Source organism: Bos grunniens, chromosome 19 (assembly GCF_055505025.1).
Source record: "Bos grunniens cultivar Pamir isolate PY7600 chromosome 19, Bosgru_T2T1.0, whole genome shotgun sequence".
NCBI classification, from domain to species: Eukaryota; Metazoa; Chordata; class Mammalia; order Artiodactyla; family Bovidae; genus Bos; species Bos grunniens.
This window is the reverse complement of record NC_141183.1, coordinates 37,287,751-37,310,291: the sequence shown is the minus strand read 5'-3', so window position 1 is coordinate 37,310,291 and position 22,541 is coordinate 37,287,751. Positions and strand designations below refer to the sequence as shown.

At 47.6% G+C, this 22,541-nt stretch overlaps 1 protein-coding gene across 3 annotated transcripts; it reads left to right on the top strand.

The window, feature by feature from the left end:
* The first annotated feature begins 1,788 nt into the window (after positions 1-1,788).
* DHX33 (DEAH-box helicase 33) lies at positions 1,789-22,002 on the top strand. Of its 3 annotated transcripts, none has more exons than XR_015148022.1 (12): positions 1,789-2,252; positions 5,012-5,172; positions 5,845-6,072; positions 6,227-6,397; positions 8,459-8,644; positions 9,371-9,482; positions 10,830-10,992; positions 11,142-11,230; positions 13,546-13,673; positions 14,203-14,406; positions 16,483-16,569; positions 18,336-22,002. XR_015148022.1 is itself a non-coding variant. In XM_086359493.1 (12 exons), the coding sequence occupies exons 1-12, from the start codon at positions 1,970-1,972 to the stop codon at positions 18,642-18,644; spliced, it is 2,118 nt and encodes a 705-aa protein (XP_086215619.1). In that variant the 5' UTR covers positions 1,789-1,969; the 3' UTR covers positions 18,645-22,002. The 3 variants fall into 3 exon arrangements, 2 of the variants coding, with proteins under 2 accessions (XP_086215619.1, XP_086215620.1); XM_086359493.1 differs by having other exon boundaries at positions 10,830-10,989; XM_086359494.1 differs by lacking the exons at positions 10,830-10,992; positions 11,142-11,230; positions 13,546-13,673; ... (1 more) ...; positions 16,483-16,569; positions 18,336-22,002 and adding an exon at positions 8,832-8,930 and having other exon boundaries at positions 9,371-9,453.
* The last annotated feature ends 539 nt before the right edge of the window (positions 22,003-22,541 follow it).

Genomic DNA, 22,541 nt, shown 5'->3' with positions numbered 1-22,541 from the left:
CTCACCAGAAGGCAACCAGGCTGGCACCTGCAGAGCTGTGAGCAATAAATTTCTGTTATTTGTAAGCCACCCAGTCTGTGGTATTCTATAATAGCAACCTGGAAAGACTAAGACAGTTATTCCCCTTTTAGTTTTGGGTTGACTTTCTAAATTAACATTTAGGGGAAAGGAATTAAAAGTCAATTTATCCTTAAATACGGGTTTCCTAGGTGGTGCTAGTAATAAAGAATCTGCCTGCCAATGCAGAAGACACAAGAGATGCTGTTCAATCCCTGGGTCGGAAAGAGCCCCTGGAGAAGGAAATGGCAACCCACTCTAGTATTCCTCCCTGGAGAATCCCATGGATAGAGGAGCCTGGCAGGCTATAGTCCATGGGGTTGCAAAGGGTCAGATATGACTGAGCAACTAAACACACACATTCTTAAATACATATGTGCTATTAGTTCAACACGCACATTTTCAGTAGCCCCTGGTCACTATACCATCAACAACTAGAGGAAAATTACTTCTGATCTGGAGGAAAGGGGAAGGAGAATTTTTAACAGGTTCACAAACAGGGAAAGTCCCAAGAAAATGAACTTTAGAAGGTGCCTGATATCTTTAAAGTGAGTTGAAGTTTACCATGAATTCTCTGGAAATTGCTTTTCCTGTACGCAAACAGCTACTTGCCAGTCTTTCTGTGGCAAATTAGCAAATCCTCTAAAGTTTTGCATTTAGGAGGGAAGGAAGAACTAATTATATCCTATTTCCCACTGGAATTCTAAGTCTTTTCATTGATTGTCATGTGTATGATGAGACTGGGAGTCCTGTAAAGAACTTGAGAGGAATAGTCAGGGAAATAGTCAGAGAATAGTCTATTCCTGGCAGGAATAGTCAGGGAAAGGAAGGGTAAAAGACAATTTTAGTTCCATCAGACTTCCTCTTCCTCTGTTTGTATTACAGGAGCAGATCACCTCCATTGGGATAGCTACTTTCTGAGGAGAATGTATGATTGTCCTAGAATGTATCATGCATTTTCTTCTTTTTCTGTAACACAAGATGATCACAAGTATCCTTTTCAACCTTCAGTTACTGCAACATCTGAGTCATCTCAGAGTCTCAGTTTCTTCATCTGTAAAATGGGGATGACATTAGTATCTAGTATATAACATCAGTTGTTTGGAGGACTAAATAATGTAAATGCTTGTGTGTTCCTCACAGGGCTTCCCTGATAGCTCAGTTGGAAAAGAAGCCTCCTGCAATGCAGGAGACCCCGGTTGGATTTCTCGGTTGGGACAATCTGCTGGAGAAGGGATGGACTACCCACTCCAGTATTCTTGGGCTTCCCTTGTGGCTCAGCTGATAAAAGAATCCGCCTGCGATGAGGGAGACTTGGGTTCGATCCCTGGGTTGGGAAGATTCCCTGGAGAAGGGAAAGGCTACCCACTCCAGCATTCTGGCCTAGAGAATTCTATGAAAAGCAGTATAGTCCATGGGATTGCAAAGAGTCAGACACAACTGAACGACTTTCACTTGTGTATTCCTCATTAATTTTACAAACTTAAACACTTCTTGAAGAGCGAGTATTATTGTGGCAGAGAAAAAGGAAACGTGTGTTTACTGGAAAGAAATAGTGTTAGCAGGAAACAAAACAGACAAGAACCCCGTGGTTGCTATGCAGTTAGGTTTCCGCGGAACCGTACACACCGTCTTTCACTGTTGTCGCTACGAATCTTTTTCCCGTTGTACCTTAGACCCTGCTCTCTCCGCCCTCGGGAAGCGAAAGCCTCGCCACGCTCTCAAGTGCATGCTGGGAGTTGGAGTCCCCTTAAAGGCCTCGGGTGGCCGTGAGGTGAGCCGCGTAGCTGGGAGCCACTAGCACGTGGCGGGAAGGGGCGGTGCGCACTAGCTGTGTGTTCCCTAGAGCCGCGGGAGCTTCCCGCCCTCGCGCCTCGCGTCGCGGCGCCTCCCGTCGCGGTGCCCTCCCGACATGCCCGAGGAGGCGGGCTTCCCGCCGGCCAAGAAATTCCGGCCGAGCGCCGGGCCTCCGAGCCGCGCCAGGTCCTGCCCTCCCGGGCGGCGTGCGGTGATGCTGCTGGCAGCGGGCGCCGGCGGAGGAGGTGGAGGCCGTAGGCAGCAGCCGCCCCTGGCCCAGCCCTCGGCCAGCCCGTACCCCGAGGCCGTGGAGCAGCAGCGCCGGAATCTGCCCATCTTCCAGGCGCGAGGCCAGCTGTTGGCCCAGCTCCGAAACCTGGACAGCGCCGTCCTTATCGGTGAGTGACCGTGCCGGCGGGTCCTTCTTCGCTCCCCGTTCGTTCTCTTGAGAGAACAGCTTTTCTTAGGTGCTTCTCACCGTCTTTCATCCGTTTCTGCAACAAACCTGGCCGCCTATTTCTGTTCGGGGCCAGAAGAGGGGCCTCGGAAGGGAGTCGGGCAGTCCCCCTTTCTGGAGGTGCTCACAGTCCAGGCGAGTGACCACGCGTTAGGCAAAAACTCGCCTTCTGGGCCGGAAGGATAGAGGGATGCACCGGAGACTTGGGGGAATTTAGAAAAGTGGATCTGAGCCGGTACTGAGGGGACGGCGAGGGGGTGGACCTAGAAAGGCGTTGGACACAGAGGAGAGAGCCTGCGGTATAAGAGACAAAGTGGAGACGAGACAGTCCGGTCTGAGGGAAGAAGTAGTTTCTGGTGCACTAACTGAGGCAGAGTTGAGGGCCGGGAACCGATTGCAAGGGGCTTTGATCCCCAACGTTTTGAGTAAGAGGAGCCCCTGAAGGACGGAGAGGATGAGCCTTCAAAGAGGAAAGGAGATCCAGGAGAGCTGATAGTCTAAGAAGCAGAGTTGTAAGAAGAAGAGAGTGAACAAATGCAAAAATGAAGTCCAGTGAGTAGGGACCCAAAAAATGCCCACTGGATTGGGTGGGAGTTATTGATTGGGAATGGAGGTGAGCTCTGTTTTGGCAGAGCTGTGGGATGGGAGCTGATTTGTCATTGGGCTGGAAGTGAGGATCTCATGAAGGCAGTGGGAACAGACTTCTGTTTCGAGAAGAAGCAGGGGGACCTAGCGGACCTTGCAGGTCTTCATAGGTTAAGGGGAAGAACTCAGTAGAGAGGGAGGCTGAAGATGGAAAGTGGGCACTAACAGCAGAGACGGAGGGCATGGGGAAAGGGGGCCCTTGGCAACAAGGGTTAGATCTAGCGGTGGCCTGGAATAGAAGGAAGGCCATGCAAAAGGTTAGAGGGCTGGAGGAAGGTGGTAAGAATGGAGTGACTGCAGAAGAGCTTGTAGGAGATGGAGGGAGACTGTCTTTGAGGATTTCATTTTTTCTATGAAGTAGGTGCGGGAGCTCTGCTGAGAATGGGACTTACGGGGTCCTTGGGGAGAATGGGGACAGGGGAAAGGGGCTGCAAAAACAAGGATCAGCTGTGGTGCTGGCACCCAGGTGCATTTGGCCCCATGGCAAACTAAGGTCATTGTCTGCCCAGTTGGGTTATTTTACTATAGTGATGCTCAGTTTCTTTATTATTATTTTAACTTTAGCTGCATGAGGTTTTTGGTTGGGGTGCTCTGGCTTCTCTCGTTGCAGAGCACGGACTCTAGAGCTCCAGCTTAGTAGTTGTGGCACTTGGGCTTAGTTACTTCGAAGCATGTAGGATCCTACTTCCACGAGGGATCGAACTTACATTCCCTGCCTTGGAAGGCAGATTCTTAACCACCAGACCACCAGGGAAGTCCCCAGTGCTCAGTTTCTTGGCATAGGAGCAGAAGAGATGGGCAGGGAAACCTTGATCGAAGTTTGGGTTTTGCCTGATGAACTCAGTAGGAGAAGTGCAAGATAATCAAGTTCTTCGTCCATGATTCGTGTCCAGGTCAGGAAGGATGAACCATAGGGGAGAAAATGAAAGGACAATGGGCCTGTAGGACTCAGTAAGTCAGTAGGGCGGCGGGGGGGCGGGGGGCAGAGTGGGCAGTGGTAGTTGTGGAAGGAGGGATGCCCAGGCTTACAGTTCTGTGTTCTGGTCAGGTGCTGGGAAGGAAACAGAGGAGGGTACTAATAAGGTTGGGTGCTTACTGTATGTAGTGCTCAGGTACATGAAAGAGACAGGCTTCTGTCCTCCCAGGACTTCTGATGCTGGAGGCAAACAGAAACGTCTCAACGCTCTCACACAGTGTAGAGTGATCAGTGATGGAGGAGAGATGAACGAGGCACTAAGGAACACAGAGGAGGCAGGTGCAGCCCTTGGGGAGAAAGTTTGAGGTCTGATTGATCTTGTGGAGTTTGTCACGCAGGCAGTGTGGGAGCAGATACTTCAAAATTGAGTGGGCAAAGGCAGAGGGTTTGAAAGGAGGCGGCAGGCTGGGTGAGGAGTCTGCTATGGCTGCAGTGTCGGAACAGATGTCTCTTCATGTCAATACATTTACATCTCATTTATCCCTTCGAAAAGTAGGACTTTTTATATAACAGCTGTATTTCACTGTATGTCTTTACTGTACTGGTTACTCTTGCTAACCATTTACATTGTTTCCAAACTTAACTGTCATGAGCAAAGGTGAATAAAACACTTTTGAAGCTGATTCTTTATGCACATCATTATTTCCTTAGAGTCAGTTCTTACAAGTGGAATTGTGGTTCAAGGGTATAAACATTTTAAAGATTTTCCTACTATAGTTTGACCTTCTGAGAAGCAATTCCAGTTAACACTCCACTAGCAGAATTCATGGGTACACATTTTCCCATGACTTTATCAACTTATTTTCTTTCTTTCTTTTCTTTAATATGTATTTATTTTATTTTGCTGCACCAGGTCTTAGTTGCAGCATAGGGATCTGTAGTGGTGGCATGCAGGATCTAGTTCCCTGACCAGGGATTGAACCCAAGCCCCCTGCACTGGGAGTGCTAGGGAAGTCCCTCGAGTATTTTTCTTATGTCTTTTCCTTCTGACTTTGATCTGTTGGGTTTTTTGTTTTGTTTTGTTTTTTGGTGAAGTTTGTTTCTGTTCAGGTTTAAATGAGACTTGTTTTCTTTCCTAGGAGAAACAGGCTCAGGGAAGACAACACAGATCCCTCAGTACCTGTATGAAGGGGGGATTGGCCGCCAGGCCATCATTGCTGTGACCCAGCCTCGCCGAGTGGCTGCCATCTCTCTGGCTACCAGAGTCTCTGATGAGAAGAGAGCAGAACTTGGGAAGCTGGTACCTAACTTCTTTTTCACTAACAGTTCTTGGTCCCCCACACCTCACTCCCGCTCTCCCCCGCCACCTCCCTGACTTTTTTATTTTTCTAAACAAGAGTACTTATACATCTCAAGCTTCTTTCTTTCTTTTCTTTTTTGCCACGTTTCTTTCTTGCCACAGTTGTTTCAGACTCAGTTCTTTATTAGTTCCTTAGAGATCAGAGGGTCTGTCAGTCCCATTTGCTTTGCTTTCAAAGTCTGTTGGCAAATAGAATAAATTAGTTGTTTTCCTTGAGCACTTTTAAGGCTTCAGGAACACTTGCTAGGTCTCTTGTCTGTATGTCTTTCTACAAACTTGTAAGCATTTTCCTAGCGTATAGGTGGTTATTGAGAATGAGTTCCAGAAGTGTATATAAGTCAGATTTATTTGTGTTCACACATTCAACTTAAAAACATCTTGGGCATCTTCTCACTTGCTTCGTTTGAAGTAGCTGAGGGGAGGGAACTAGTGTTACATTCTTTGCAGAGTTTCTCATCGTTGCAGTTGAGGGCGTGTGTCCATTTTCCTGGGAGCAGGGCAGGGTTGGAGTGGGTCATGTTCACTGCACTAGCACCAGCGCCTGGCGCCGTGCTGGGCACACTGGGTGCAGCAGACATGTTTGCTGAATGAATGAGTGGTATCTCCGCGCAGGTCGGCTACACGGTGCGCTTCGACGATGTCACCTCAGATGACACCAAGATCAAGTTCCTGACCGATGGCATGCTCTTGCGCGAGGCCATTTCGGACTGCCTGCTCCGAAAGTACAGCTGCATCATTTTGGATGAAGCCCATGAGCGGACTCTCCACACGGATGTGCTCTTCGGGGTGGTGAAAGCTGCACAGAAGAGGCGAAAGGAGCTGGGGAAGCTGCCTCTTAAAGTGGGTGCAGCCGTTCTGCTGCGGGACTCGGGGCAAAGGTGCTGGGGGTCGGGGGGAGGGCAGTGCGGCTTCCCAGGCAGCCCTCAGGGCTTGGCAGGGCACAGAAAGGCTGGCCCGAGCCTTTCTCCCATCCTCCGCGCCCTTCTCCCGGCAGGTGATTGTGATGTCAGCCACGATGGACGTGGACCTGTTCTCCCAGTATTTCAACGGAGCCCCCGTTCTCTACCTGGAGGGCCGGCAGCACCCGATCCAGATTTTCTACACCAAGCAGCCCCAGCACGATTACCTGCATTCCGCCCTGGTTTCCGTATTCCAGATCCACCAGGTAGGCAGCAGGGAGTGGATTCCTGGAAAGGCCTGTTTGACCTTGAACAGTCAGCCTTGAGAAGAAAAGCTGCCAGACCAAACTGCTTTGTAAGCTGTGTTCTTTAGGTGAATAAGGAATTTGTTTGCCATGTCTCCGTTTTTATACTTTTTTATAGTATCTCTCTCTTCCTCTAAAAAAAAAATTAAACCCTGGCCAGCATGTTTCTTCAGCTGAGCTGGAAAACCTCCATGTATTAGAGCAGTGGCCCATGCGCACAATGTGATCAGAACCCCCAGTAAGAAGCACATTTTGTGTTGCAACCAAGACACCACGTGTAGAACTGAGTAGAAAGGAGTCTTAGGAAACACTGCCTCCTTTTACTCCATGTGACATTCTGTCTCATTGAACAATAAAAAGTTGGTGTATTAGCCAATAAGGGGGTGCAATTTAGAGTTCTCTTTTTAAAAAAATGTGTTAGAGAAACATTTCAACAGTTTTTTCATTTTAGTAAACATTTATTTAAAAATTTGAGTGTATCACCTCATTTTTTGGTTTAACTTGTATGTAATTGACTGTTTTTACCTTCCCATTAACTTTCTGAAAATATCTAGAAGTCAGCTTTTTTAAAAAATATATTTATGTATTGGCTGCGTCAGGTCTTCGTTGTGGCACACATCGTCTGTGGTCGCAGTGCACAGACTTTCTAGTTGTGGCACACAGGCTGGTAGTTGCACTCCCAGGCTTAGTTGCCCCATAGCACGTGGAATCTTAGTTCCCCGACCAGGGATCAGACTCATGTCCCCTACATTGAAAGGGATAGTCTTAACTATGGGACCATCAGGGAATTCCCAGTCAGCCTTGTTTAGCTGCCAGAAGCAAACTTGAGATAAGGGTATTTTATGAATGATACCTGTGGTGCCCTCAAGTTATGTAATAGCTTTGATGAGTCCTCCTAGTGATGAGCTTTTGTTGTTTTAGATTTTATCCTGTCTATGTGTGTGTACCTCTGAACATTTGTCCTCTTAACACTGAGCTAAAAAAGTATATGCACACACACAAATACATAGATACATGTATGCAAACATAGCCATATTATATATACAGAAAGAAAAAAATGGTGTTAGTCACTCAGTCATGTCTGATTCTTTGTGACCCCGTGGACTGTAGCCTGTCAGGCTCCTCTGTCCATGGAATTCTCCAGGCAAGAATACTGGAGTGGGTTGCCATTTCCTTCTCCAAGGGATCTTCCTGAATCAGAAATCAAACCCCAGGTCTCCCACATTGCAGGCAGATTCTTTATTGTCTAAGCCATATCTGCCTTTATTACATGTACACATACATACAAATATAGGTAGTCGGACATGACTGAGCAACTTGCACACCTTCACAAATACAGATAATTATTGAACATTTTTCAGTTATTTTGCCAAACAGGCACTCTACAAATTAATGTATCTAAATAGACTTCAAAGAAGATTGGGTCATGGGTATATGTACTTAACACTTAGATGTTCTTCCCTTTTCAAGGCGAAGGACCCAGTTAACCCTGAGATACCAAGCCCTTGCCCAAGTTCTGGGTGCTTTGGGGGTTTATGAAAGTGCGTTTGATGGCCTCATTCAGTAAGGGCTCCTTTTCCAGCCTCTGGCAATTTTCATGGATCAGGGTTTCTCTAAGTTGTCTCCTTTGTCACTTTCATCTTTCAAGATGATTATGAAAGGAAGGCAGCTCCAGGCAGATTTTATTTGCCTGTGTGGTTGTGCTTTTTCATGGCATTGTTCTTGTTGCAAAAAGCAATCTGGTAATTTCCCTTCAAAATTCCCTTAGTTTTTTATTATGTCTCTTTCTTCCCCCTTAATTCATTCTTAAACATAGCTGGCTAACTTGAATAAGATGCAACTGTGCATTTGGTGAAGTTCCTCCCTCCCCTCCAAGGGCAACACCAAAGTCTAGGCTCAGTTACAGGTCCAAAGTTAAGAATAACTGGAAAACTTCATTAACGATCATTGTTCTATTCTGTGCCACCTGCGCATCTGTCAAGGCCCAGTAACCCCAGTAACCCTACTCTGCCTTCTCTGTAGGAAGCCCCCTCCTCGCATGACATCCTGGTGTTCCTCACCGGGCAGGAGGAGATCGAAGCCATGAGTAAGACCTGCCGGGACATCGCCAAGCACCTTCCAGACGGCTGCCCCTCCATGCTGGTCCTTCCACTCTACGCCTCCCTGCCCTATGCCCAGCAGCTGCGCGTCTTCCAGAGGGCCCCAAAGGTGAGTGCACCCTGTCTCCCGCCCAGCCCCATCCCTGGGTACCCAGACGGATGCACCAGTGGGACCTGTGCCCCTGTCAGCAGGCTCCAGATAAGATGTGTGGACAGGGTGCCCAGGTATCTCTCTCATGAGCTGGAAAGACGCAAGCATGTAATGCAGGGCTGTAGACATGGCTCTTCCATGGTAGGAACAGGGAGACATGGGGATGAAGGAGAGACGCAAGCAGAAGCTGGAAGCTCCCTGAGTGACTCTCCCAGTGTCCACAGTAAGCAAGCATGTGTCCACCGTAAGTTTCCTGGGACCCCTGCTGTGCCAGGTGCTGCGCCAACACCAGACACACACTGTCCTTCATCCTCTCAAGAACCACAAGGCAGGTCACCATTCCAGTTCAGAAACCCTGAGGCCCCAAGGGGTGAAGTGATAGATGTCCATGGGGCACAGTAGGTACCAGGCAGGGCCAGGATCCCAGGCCACGTCTACTTCCTCCTGACTCTAATGCCCATCCCACCACCCCTCATCACCTCAAAATAAGCCTTTAAGACTGAAACACACCCAGCCCCCCAACCCAGTACTGACCCGGCCATCAGTATTAATAACTGTCCAGATAGTGGAGTCATCTCTTCTTGATCATGAGTGAACTGTGACAGTTAGCAATGAGGAATATGTTTTCAAACTTCTGCATCATACGTGTGTCATGTGGCTTTTTGGTTTTCTTCCTCCTTTTAGGGTTATCGCAAAGTGATCATTTCAACCAACATCGCTGAAACCTCCATAACCATTACAGGAATAAAATATGTAGTTGACACGGGCATGGTTAAAGCAAAGAAGTATAACCCCGGTGAGAACTTGTGGCCCCTGGCGTCTCTTCTCTGTGTAGTGAGCGGCCCGTGGTCCCGCAGTTTCCCCACCTGAGCATTTCACTTCTGTGAATAACCAGGCACCCCGTCTAGCAGGCAGGGCCACAAAGACATGAGAGGCAGGGAAGAAGAGCCCATCTGTGGCAAACCTGGGGACAGAGGGTCAAGGACCTGGGCAGAGGGACTGAAACTCCATCAGAAGGTGGGCGAGAATGGTGGCTGTCAGGCCAGGGACAGCCTGATACCACATCAGAGGCTTCCTGGGGAATGACATCTGAGCAGAGCTGGTTCAATCCCCAGTCTCCCAGAAAGAAAGCAGGACCCCAGCCCCAGCTGGGCCAAGGCACTAGCTGTTACCCGACTGTGTGCAGTGCGCAGCTTGCTTGAAGTCATTTTTATTCAGGTCTGTTTTCTACCTTGCTTTATTCCACGGAGGATTTGAGGCACTGACATGATAGCTCCCGGATGTTCACTTCAAATGAACTGCTAAGCATTCAAGGATGCTGACTTTCACGTGTGTTTCTTGGGGACCATGTTTGTGAAAGGGCTTGGTTCTCCGCACTGTCTGGCACGGCATACACCTTTATCAAGAAAATCAGTCTCGTTTACTCCTAGGTGTAGTGACATTACGCCGTCTCTTTTACAGTAGAGCAGGAGCGAGGACGTGGCACACAAGGGACTGGAGGCGTTTCGTTTTGGGGTCATGATCAGTGGGCGACCAACCATCCTGCTTTGCTGGAAACTGGGTTTTGGCACTGAAAATGCCACCTCTTGGAGGACCCCTGCGTGCTAGGCCGCCCCGGGGGTTGTTTTCAACTGTGACCTAAGCCAAGGCCTCTGAAATCTACTCCCCTTGGCCACTGCCCCAAGCTCAAGGTCCTTCTGATGCTGTAGTCACAGATTTCGCACAGTGTTCATGGCGAGGCCTCTTTTCACCACAAACCAGTCTGGTTACGTGCTTTCTGACGTATTGTTGTTTAGTCACTAAGTGGTGGCCAGCTCTTTGTAATACCATGGACTGTAGCCTGCCAGGCTCCTCTGCCCGTGGAATTCTCCAGGCAAGAATACTGGAGTGGGTTGCCATTTCCTCCCCCAGAAGATCTTCCTGACCCAAGGATTGAACCCACATCTCCTACATCAGCAGGTGGATTCTTTACCACTGAGCCATGAGGGAAGCCCACTTTCCAATGTAGCCTTGAGTTTTTCTGGACTCATGTGTTGCAGAAAGAATCCTGGGTATCCCAAGGAATGCTTCTCATTGCCTCACGTTCTAGAAGGAGTTTGTTCACATGATCAGCAGAGCTCTGACTTGGCCATTCTCCCACCAGACAGTGGGCTGGAGGTGTTGGCTGTGCAGCGGGTATCAAAGACCCAGGCCTGGCAGCGCACGGGCCGGGCCGGCAGAGAGGACAGCGGCATCTGTTACCGGCTCTACACGGAGGATGAGTTTGAGAAGTTTGAGAAGATGACGGTGCCAGAGATCCAGAGGTAGCCAGTGGGACTCCTCACCTGCCATCTGTCCCGAGGTCCCGTCCCTGCAGCCTGTATCTCCTCCAACTGACTCTCCTTAGTGGGTGGCTCTGCCTTGCTGGCCGGGGGGTCAGGCACCCTTGTGAACCACCTGTCTCTCTGTCTTGCAGGTGTAACCTGGCGAGCGTGATGCTGCAGCTCCTCGCCATGAAAATCCCAAACGTGCTCACCTTTGACTTCATGTCCAAGCCGTCTCCAGGTAAGTGGAGTCTTCAGGGAGGTGGGCACACAGGAAGGGGCCGCCAGTGGGCTCCACACAGCAGGCCTACTGGCACTCTCCTTTTTTTATTATTATATATTTATGTGTTTTTGGCTGTGCTGGATGTTTGTTGCTGCGCAGGCTTTTCTGTAGTTGCGGCGAGGAGGGGCTACCCTCTAGTTGCGGTGACTGGTTTTCTCATTGCGGTGGCTTCTCTCGTTGCAGAGCACAGTCTGTAGGGCACGAGGGCTCAGTAGTTGCAGCTCCTAGGTCATCGAGCACAGGCTCAGTAGTTGTGGCGCATGGACTTAGCTGCTGCGTGGCATGTGGGATCTTCCCGGAGCAGGGATCAAACCCATGTCTCCTGCATTGGCAGGTGGGTTCTTAACCACTGAGCCACCAGGGAAGCCCTTGGTATCCTGTTGTTTAGTATAACTGGGGGGAATAACAACCTTAACTCCCAGAGAAGAGTCTCACAATTATGGAAGAGACCCGGTGCTGTTCACACCACGTTGGTGCAGTCAGGGGCTTCGTGTCGGCACCATCTTGGGTGGGTTCCGTGGTCACAGGAACCAGGGAAGGTAGTCGAGGGGGGTCCGCGGGTTACTGCAGCCCCAACAAACTTGGACTTTTGCAAAGGGACTGAACAGATTGTGTTTCTTTGCTTTCAACTGGAATTTGATGGGTCTCTGCCCTTCACTGGGAATTTCTCCATGGAGGAAGAAAAAATAGTTGGGATTCTTTGTCATAGTAGCTTAGCCCTCGGCATCCCTTCAACACATACATTTCCTTTTTTTTTAAAGTGAGAAGTGCAATTGGTTAAAAAAAAGTAAACAGTGGGTAGGTAGGCATGGACCTCCACAGTCTTCAAGCTCTTAGTTTCCCTCCCCCACACCACCACTGTGGCCGCTTCCTGGCGTCTCCTAGAGAAAATCTATGCGGGTAAGTACATACAGTCTCCTTTTCAAAACATAAATAGCAACACTCTTTCAGTCCATTCTATACTTTTTTTTCTATCAATTACTAAATTCCTACATATAAAGAAGGAACAGGGACTTCCCTGGTGGTCCAGTGGTTAAGACTCTGAGCTCCCAATGCCGGGGTCACAGGTTTAATCCCTGGTCAGGGAACTAAGATCCTGCATGCCGCGCAACACCCCACCACCACCACCAAATAAAAGGAGGAACATACGTGTCAGGTAGAAGTAGCGAAGCCACACCTGTGTGCCTGTTACTGGGGCCACAGGCCCTGGGGCCACCTGTTCTCACCCCCAACCCCTCACCTCCTTCCCATTCCTCCTTCAAGGTCAGCCACCACCCAGGTTTGATCTGTGAGTCCCTTGCTTTTCTTGAATATCTATTGCATGCACAAGCATGGTTTTGGTTGGCGTGTTTATGTCTTGATTTTCTGGTGACCTTCCCTTTCATATGTCATGTTTTGTAAGGTTTACTTTTGATGTATTTTCATCACTTAAATACTATTCCATTCTATGAATAAGCCAAGATGCATTTATCCTTCTCCTGGTAGACATTGGCACGTTGCTTTTTTCACTTAATGCATTTTATAGATCATTTTTCTCTGTACATGTATATTTATTGCATCCTTAGACATGCATCTTTATGTTTAGTGGTAATACATTTACGTAGTTCAAATTAAAAAGGAATTAAAGAGTAAATAGTGTCCTTCCCTCTAGGGGCTCCCGAGGCCCCTGGTGTTTCCATTGTTGTGTGTGTCCATCTGGAAACACAGGTCCCTGTACGAGGTTCAGGTAAATGAGTGTGCAATTCACAAGTGTAAGTTTGCTGGGCTTCAGATTTGCATACATATCGCCAAATTGCAGACCACTATTTAAAAAGAGAATTGAAGGTTTCCCTGGTGGCTCAGTGGTAAAGAAACTGCCTGCCAATGCAGGAGACACAGGTTGGATCCCTGGTCCAGGAAGATCCCACATGCCACAGAGCGGTTAAGCCCGTGCACCACAGCTATTGAGCCTGTGCTCCATTGTTCTCCGCAATGAGAAGCCCACACAGTAGAGAAAAGCCTGCTCACTGCAACGAGAGAAAAGCCCCATGCAGCAACGAAGACCCAACACAGCCAAAAATAAGCAAAATTATTTTTGGAAAATTAAAAAAATGAAAAGAGATGAGCTGAAGACAGTGATGTCATGAATAGTTTTGAAAAGTACCTCATGGGGACAGTGTGGTTGTGGTCATTACTGTGGTTTGACTTAGGCTCGTCAGAAATGCACTGATGTGATGAAGCAGCTGCAGCTCCATCCTGTTTTGAGTGTTCAACTCCTTTTCATGTCTGTCTAGATCACATCCAGGTGGCCATCGCCCAGCTGGAGCTGCTCGGTGCCCTTGAACACAGGGATGGCCAGCTCACCCTAACTCCAATGGGAAGAAAGATGGCGGCTTTCCCACTAGAACCCAAATTTGCCAAAGTAAGTGCCACCGTCTTCTCAGTCCCCTCCCTGTACCTTACAGGTCGGCCATCCCACAGGGGACGCCTCAGCCCAGTGCTTCCATCTTCACCTTTTCTCTTAAACAGTTATCAGCGCCTGCTTTGTGTCGAACCTCGACTTAGGTTCTGTGTGATTCAGGCTCATGTTAAGTCATGTGTGTGTGTGTGTGCTCAGTCATGAGATTCTCTGCCACCCCCTGGACTGAAGCCCACAGGCTTCTCTGTCCATGGAATTTTCCAGGCAAGAATACTGGAGTGGGTTGCCATTTCCTCCACCAATGAAGTCATGAGCCCTACCTATATGGGATCAGACAAGAAAGGCAGCTGTCCCTTCTACAGAAAGTAAAATAATATACAAATGAATATATAAAAGAGCATAAGTTATATTGTCGTGGTTTTAGAAACACCTGCCCCTTCACGCCTTACAAGGGAAGCTGCAGAAGCAATGAATGGAAATTCAGAAGCCAGGAAAAAACTGGACTCACACAGTGTTTCATTGTGGTTTGCAGACCATCCTCCTGTCCCCCAAATTCCACTGCACAGAGGAGATACTGACCATTGTCGCCCTGCTGTCTGTGGACAGCATTCTCTACAACCCTCCATCCCGGCGGGATGAAGTGCAGAGCGTGCGGAAGAAGTTTGTGTCCAGCGAGGGCGATCACCTCACCCTGCTCAATGTCTACCGGACCTTCAAGAACACCGGCGGGAACAAGGTAGGCCCTGTCCTCTTCCTCTTCTCACACAGGGCCTCCCTTTGGTCCTGTGTTTCAGGACACCTTCCCTTTTTGGCTGTGCCTTCTGAAGAGCCTCACAGAACGCTGGACGTCATTCCAGAGACGTGTGCACCAGAGATGCTACTAGGGAAGACACGACTTCAGCCTTTCTCTCTGCTTGTGTTTCCCTCCTACTTAACGTGGGCAGGTGAAGTGGTAATACCTGGTGACCCAGTTTCTTGGCTACCAGATGGTTTGTTTCCCCACCTGCCCCTAACTTTCTTCATAGCAGCTTTTGCTTGTGTGACATTTCCATTCCCGGGACCAAGATGGAAAATGGCAATACCTTCCTTCGTTTATCAGTACAATTTTAAAAGTAAATAAATAAAATATTTGGAGGAGTTCCCTTTTTGCCTAGTGGTTAGGATTCCAGGCCTTCACTTGCGTGGCCTGGGTTCAGTCCTTAGTCAGGGAACTAAGGTCCCGTCTGTCGAGTGGCTGCCCTTCCCAAAAGAATCAATAATCGTGCCATAGCACGCATGCTTTAACTTTGTGTTTTAATGCAGTCAGTTCTTAAAAAAAAAAAGCCACCACCCAGGTTTAGTAGTTGTAAACATTTTGCTCTGTTTGCCTCAATTTATTTGTTTATTTTCTCTTCGCCACTCTGTGTGACATGTGGAACTTCCCTGACCAGGGATGGAACCCATGCCTCCTGCAGTGGAAGGGCAGAGACTTGGCCACGGGACAACGAGGGAAGGCCATGTCAGTTTATTTTTAAGGAAATAAATGCTGTGGACACAGCAAGAGCCCCAAGCTGCTCCTCGTGCAGTCCTCCCTGCCTCCTGTAACCACTGTCCTGAAGTGGGTCTGGACCTCCCTGGGCAACATCGTGCTTTCACTTCCTGTCCACGGGCATCATATGCTACACATGCTTCCTCACACTACCCTTTTGCCGCTTATTTCTGCCTGTGGCCCCGTCGTGCACATCCCGTCCAGGTCTCCTGTGCACAAAGGGGAGGGTTTCTCGGGAGCCGACACCCAGGAGTGGACCTGCTGGCCTAGGAGCAGCTGCATCCAGCTTCCCCAGAGTGTCAACACCTCTTGACCCTCCCCAAAGTCATGCAGAAGAGTTCCCATTTCCACCCACCTCTCCAACTTTGCTGAAATGACTTTCATGTTTTCCAGGTTGATGGATATGAAGTAGTTGTTGTTGTTCAGTTGCTGAGTCATGTCCGACTCTGTGACCCCATGGACTGCAGCATTGCAGGCTTCCCTGTCCTTCACCATCTCCCAGAGTTTGCTCAAACTCATGTCCATCGAGTTGGTGATACCATCCAACCATCTCATCCTCTATTGCCCCCTTCTCCTCCTGCCTTCAGTCTTCCCCAGCATCAGGGTCTTTTCCAGTGAGTCAGCTCTTCGCATCAGGTGGCCTAAGTATTGGAGGTTCAGCTCCAGCATCAGTGCTTCCAGTGAACATTCAGGGTTGATTTCCTGTAGATTGACTGGTTTGGTCTTCTTGCAGTCCAAGGGACTGTCGCGAGTCTTCTCCAGCACTGCAGTTTGAAAACATCAAATAGTATCTCCGTTATTTGAAACTGTACTGACTCGATTCCTCAGGAGACCAAGAGCCTTTGCTTAAGTTCATTGTCATTTGTAGTTAATCTCCTGTGAGTTGTCTGTCCATGTCCTTTGTGGCTCTACTGGATTCTTGGTCATTTTCTAACTGATCTGTAGGTGGTGGTGTTTTTTTTTTTAAATATATTCTGAAGGTCATCATTCTTTTTCCATTATGGTTTTCAATATGGTTCATGCTTTTTGATATAAAGATATTTTCTTGTATTTACTTTTGGCAACTGCAGTTTTCCCTTTGAATTCAAACTATGTTCTAGAAATTACGCTGGGACTTCCCTGGTGGTCCAGCAGTTAATTCGTGGTAGAGAACTAAGACCCCGAATGCTGCACGTTATGACTAAATTTTTTTTAATTAAAAAAAATTATAATAAAAGTTGTGCTTTATTTTTATCTCTGTAGAAGCGAGAGGACTGTGACATCTCTTTTTTTCTCCCCGTTCAGGAATGGTGCAAAGAGAACTTTGTTAACAGCAAGAATATGATGCTAGTAGCTGAAGTCAGAGCACAGCTGAGGGACATCTGCATAAAGGTATTTTTCTTCCTGCTGGTCTTTGGGGGGCTAGGCTGTCACCTTTTTCTAGGTGAAAATTCTCAAATTGCTTATCACTAGTGATTGCAGAAAAACCTCTCATTGTAGGAAAATTTTTAAATAAGAAAGTAAAAATTACCCACAACTCCACCTCTCACCAGTTTGGTCCATTTCCTGGTGGCTCTGCTTTTAAATATATTTTTACATGGATAGTTATTAATACATTGTATATATGATTTATATCCAGCTTTTATAAACTTTAATAGTGTTTTCCAATGTTACTAGAATTCTTCCTAAGTTTTTTTTTTAGTGGAAATAGCTGTCATTTTTTTTCAGTTTATAAAAGCAGTGCATACTTGTTACAAGTTGATAGAGTGCAGAAAATAGTGATATATATACAGCAGAAACCTACACAACATTGTAAAGAAATTATACTCCAATAATAAAATTAAAATAAGAAAATAGTGATATATTGTGTAGAAAGTATAAAAGTTTCTCTAATCTTGCGCCTCCAAAGAGAAGCAATAGTCCAGTGTAGATCCTTCTAGAATTTTTTTCTATGTATGTATGTTTTTGTTTATTCGTCCGTGTATTACGCATATATGTGGATATATAAATTTTCTTTTTTAAACAAGTTTGATGTATGTATTGTTTTGAAACTTGTTTTTTTCCACTTAGAGTGCGCCTTGAATTTCACTTTGTATCTGGGCTGTCTCTCAGTGCCTGTATCTGTCTATCGTTCTTTGTATTGACTTGGTAGCATTTCGCTCCAGTCTTCACTACAGTTATTTAACCAAGTCCCTAGTGGTGGTCATATGGATTGTGCTAGAGTGATCATCCTCCTGCATAAACGTCTGTGCTCTGGTGCACAGAGAATGAACTTCTGGATGGGGAATTTAGGTTTTGATAGACATTGCCAAGCCATCCACCAAAAAGTCTCCTCTCAGCTTATATTCCCTCCTAGAGGACATGTTTCTGTATTCAGTGACTATGAGGCACTGTTCTACCGCAGAGGTGGGGTGGTTTGTGTCGCAGTCTCCTGCGTTGAGCACTGAGTGTCCTCGTTTTGCTGCCATGAACAACTCTGTGGTGACCAGGCGTCTCTGTGTGTGAGGCGTCTTCTGAGACAGCCCCCAGTGCGGGCCATCCACATGCCCCTAGGAGACAGTTGTCACCCTTACCCAGGCCCGTGTCCAATGCCAGCAGCCTATTGTTACCACTGAAGTAACTTCTTTCCAGGCTTCCCAGGTGGCTCAGTGCTCAAGAATCTACCTGCCGAAACAGGAGACGCGGATTCAATCCCTGGTTAGGGAAGATGCCCTGGGGGAGGAAATGGCAACCCACTCTAGTGTTCTTGCCTGGAGAATCCCGTGGACAGAGGAGCCTGGTGGGCTACAGTCTATAGGGTCACAAAGAGTCGAGCATGACCGAGCGACTGAGCGCACAAGTCTTTTCACAGTGGCCTGTTGTGTTCTGTGTTGCATACATTTTTCCACCCTTGTACTTGAATGGCTTTCCTGCTAGACCATCCCTGGGCTTTGTGAGTTTTCTCGTCTTTTACTGAAGGTGGAAGTGGTGCTCCTCTGCCCGCGCTCACCTCGGGCCTCTGAGGCAGCTTCCCAGAGGTCCGCGTCCACCCCGGATGCGAGCCTCCTCTGGGGCCTCGCACCAGGCTGCGCGGTAGGCAGTGTGGCTCCCTGCACCATGGGTGGCTGCGCAGTGCTCATGTCTGGGTCTTTTCCATGTCTCGCTTCCTCCCAAACCAGATGTCCATGCCAATCGTGTCCTCCCGGGGGGACACGGAGAGCATCCGCCGATGCCTGGCACACAGCCTGTTCACGAGCACCGCTGAGCTGCAGCCGGACGGGTCCTACGCCACCACGGACACCCACCAGCCGGTGGCCATCCATCCCTCGTCCGTGCTCTTCCACTGCAAGCCGGCCTGCGTCGTGTACACGGAGCTGCTCTTCACCAGCAAGTGCTACATGCGTGGCCTGTGCGTCGTGGACGCCGAGTGGCTGTACGAGGCCGCCCCCGACTTCTTCAGGAAGAAGCTGAGGACTGCCAGGAACTGAGCCGCCCTGGTGCCAGGAGCCGGGCTGCAGCCGGCCTCGCTGCGACCTCTAAACATTGGCACCTACAGAGGCCACGGTGGTTATGGGTGGGTCATGCCTGGCCTCCAGGAGCTTGAGAGCCTCTTTGTCTAAACTCCTCAGACTGAACCGCACAGACATGTAGAGGCCTGGGAGACTTCAAAATGATGCTTTGGGTTCTTGGTGGGCAACTTTGGGTGACTTCCTTTACTTCTGAGCCTCAGTTTCCTGATCTGCCAAGTGGGAATGATGATACTTAAAGGGTCGGAATCATGAGGCTCAGAGCAAGTGAAAAGAAAGTACCCAGAGCTGTGCGTGCCCATGATAAGCCGCGGTAGACTGAGTGCCGAGGTGCTTGGTTGGTGTTACTGCTTATGTACATGCCATGGATCGGGTACAGCAAAACCCCCAAGTCCTGGAGACTGCGGGGCATGGTCTGGAAAGGGGAGGTCGCAGAGGTCACAAGAGGTCACAGAGCTCCTGACCTTGGATCTGTTTGAACATCTATCTGCATGAAGTTTTGTAACAGAAAAGATTAACTTCTGTTTCAACAAGGAGGTGCTGAGCACCTAACCTCACTTCCCAGGGCAGGGAGCTTTCACAGCAGAAAGGCTAAGCACCTGTCCCCACCCTGCTTTCAGGGAAGTTCCTGAGTGAAGTATTTGTATCTTCTGAAGTGGGAAGGCTGATCTTATGTGTTGTTGTCCTTCAGTCATGTCCAATTCTTTGTGACCCCGTGGACTGCAGCACGGCAGGCTTCCCTGTCCTTCACCATCTCCTGGAGCTTGCTCAAACTCACATCCATCGAGTCGGTGATGCCATCCAACCGTCTCACCCTTTGTCATCCCCGTCTCCTCCCGCCTTCAGTCTTTCCCAGCATCAGGGTCTTTTCTAGTGAGTCAGCTCTTCACATCAGCTGGCCAAAGTCTTGGAGCTTCAGCTTCAGCCTCAGTCCTTCCAGTTAACATTCAGGGTTCATTTCAGATTGTAGTGTGATGGCCTCCAGCATGGCCTTCTCTCTCTGTCTCTGGGCCATAAACCCATGAGCTAAGGAGTGACTGAGCTGAATTTAAGGCATTTCCCTTTTGGCCAGGCCTCTGGGGGTAAGTGGAAGTGAAGCCAGGCAGCCTTGACTCATCTCATCCCCTCATCTAGTGTTTATGTTCTTTTATCTTATTTCCTATGATGTTTTTCCTTCTTTGGGACCAGGGGACATCCTGGCTTTGCTGCTGGCACCTCTCTCACACTCATTTTCCACATTTGTCTGAGGGGATAAAGGGTCTCCACAGACTTCCTGTTCTCATATTTTGAGAAGGGAAAAGACACCAAAAGTCATTCTTAACTATTTAATTTGAAAATCGTTGTTGTTTAATAGCTAAGTCGTGTCTGACTCTTTGCAACTCCATGGGCTGTGGCCCTCCAGGCTCCTCTGTCCATAGGATTTCCCAGGCGAAAATATTGGAGTGGGTTGCCATTTCCTCCTCCAGGGGATCTTCCCAACCCAGGAATCAAACCTGAGACTTTCCTTAGAGAATGTTTTGGCCTGGAAAATGCCAAAATTAGCACTTCTATTGTGCTTAATTGGTCTAAACACTATATACAGTATTCTGGTCATTACATACAGTGAATCATACAGCTTTTAAGCAGAGGCCTAAATGGCCTGAGAGATCCTTCAGTGATAATGGATGGTGTCTTCGTTTCGGTTCAGTGAGACCCTGGCGGACAGGAACACCCCTCCCAGGCCTCATGAGTCCACGGTGGTGTGTGTCAAGTTTGCCTCAGCACCAGCTGTGCGTCTGAGCAGTCAGACTTTTAGCCAGTGTTCCCAGCTATCTGGGCACGTGTGAATTCTTCTTGTTAAAAACAGTTATGTTAAGGCCAAAGAAGATTCGACAGATCCTAAATACCCTGTTTTGCTAAATTCTTAGATTTTTCTTGTTCTTACCAGGGCTGACTTTATGAAAAGTTATTCAGAAAAAAACTTAACTGTATTTTTCTCACTTATTTAAGAGTCCTAGGAGGTGTAGCCTGACTTGGTAAAAGAAATTACTGTATTTTTAATGAAACGTTCATCACACTGGTAAAAAATATTGGGAGTGGGGTGATATGTTTCTCATAATGTTGCAAATTATGGTGGCTCAGACAGTAAAGAATCTTCCTGCCATGTGGGAGACCTGGGTTCAACCCCTAGGTTGAGAAGATCCCCTGGAGGAGGGCATGGCAACCCACTCCAGTATTCTGGCCTAGAGAATCCCCATGAACAGAGGAGCCTGGCAGGCTACAATGCATGGACTCATAAAGAATCGGACACAACTAATCAACTAAGCACAACTTTCTCTAGGGCAAGTAAAATTTAGCTTTTAATCATTTTTGTGCACCTCAGAGTTCTGAACTGTTTCAGGAAATGTTGTATTTTTTCTGACCAGGAGTATTGGGTAAATAGCTTCTAAATAAATGTAAATAGCTTCTGTGTTTCTCTACAAAGATATATTTATCATTGTAACATTCTGGTAGAGTTTTGATACAGTAGTTTTTTTATCAGGCTTTTTAAAAAGTTAACTTTTCAAGTAGCTGCTCAGGGACTAAATCAGATTGGAAAAGCCTATCCCTGCTCCATATTACTACAAAGAGATACATGGTTGTTTATACCTAGCTGCAGGGCACAGATAAGTACACTTTAAACTTTCTAAGAAAGTTAAATGTTTCAGTGATGTTACAATCTCATCTTGAGCTACTCTTTTCAATCCCTAAAATCTCTGATGGTGTGCTGCCTTTTTTTTTTTCCAACCTGTGAAATCCATATCTGGGTGAATCACTAGTTCCCTTGAGCACCTTTGTGTATTAATAAATAGATGCACTCCAAGCAGATTGCATGCCTCAGATGTTTGTCTTCTGCTTCTAATAATCATGGAGGGCAGCACAGATCCCATTTACAAAGGGAAGAACTGCCCAACACCCAGTTCTTGGTAGAAACCCTTCCTTAATGTTGCATCTCTGCTAGGAATAAAGAGATGCCAGAAAGGAGGCAAGTTTGTGCTCTGTGGAAAGAACTGATTATATACTGTGATGCATAAATCCATTTAATTCAGCTCTCAAGAAAACCTGTGGCCAGGTGGCCAGGCATTTAGATACCATTCCTTGTGACTATAAAGAGACACTGCACCTGTGGGGAAGCAAGAGTTTTATTATATTTTATTTGATCAGAATATTATAACTTGCAGGAAAGAGCTCAGTTCAGATTTCTGTTGTGTTCTGAGACTCGTTTCTTATTCAAACAGGCATAGGTCTGTAGAAGCATCAGCATTTGCACGACTCAAACCCATTAAAAGTGAATCTAGTACATATTGTGTTTGGCTTCTTTCTTGGGTCTCCTTTCCCTTATTCACAGAATGCTGTTTAGAATATATTAATATTAGTCATATCTTTGCCACTGATTTGGAAAGATTTATTTTCTTGGTACCTTATAGTATCTTATGGTTCCTGGTAAAGTAGGAACATTGGTTCTTAACCAAAATCTAATGTAAGCTGTGGCTTCTTGCCCCCGAAAAATAATGTTCCATCAGAACCTGGGTGTAAGGTTGGAGGGCTGCAAAAATTAACCAGGCATCTTGCCTTCAGGAGCTCCAGGTCTGATGGGGGTAAGGGCCAGCTGCCAGGTAAACGAGCAATGCCAGGAGGTTTCTGCTGAGAAAAGAAGTACAGAGACCTGGTCACAGAGGCATGAGTTCTGGTTTTTCAGGGAAGAGAGGAGGAAGAGCCAGGAAGGCCTTTCATGGGACATGACCTCAGAGGCTGGCTTTGGGAGTCGAAGGCAGCAAGAGTGCATTCCACGAAGTCACAGAAAGCCTGGTCATGCTTGAGAAAAGTAGATGGAAATTT

What these genes read in the sequence shown, in the direction of transcription:
- DHX33 (XM_086359493.1), top strand. Translation starts at nt 1,970, where the DNA reads ATGCCCGAGGAGGCGGGCTTCCCGCCGGCCAAGAAATTCCGGCCGAGC. An exon ending in GGACAGCGCCGTCCTTATCG is followed by an intron (nt 2,253 to 5,011) that starts GTGAGTGACCGT and finishes TTTCTTTCCTAG; the next exon opens with GAGAAACAGGCTCAGGGAAG. An exon ending in TGAGGGACATCTGCATAAAG is followed by an intron (nt 16,570 to 18,335) that starts GTATTTTTCTTC and finishes CTCCCAAACCAG; the next exon opens with ATGTCCATGCCAATCGTGTC.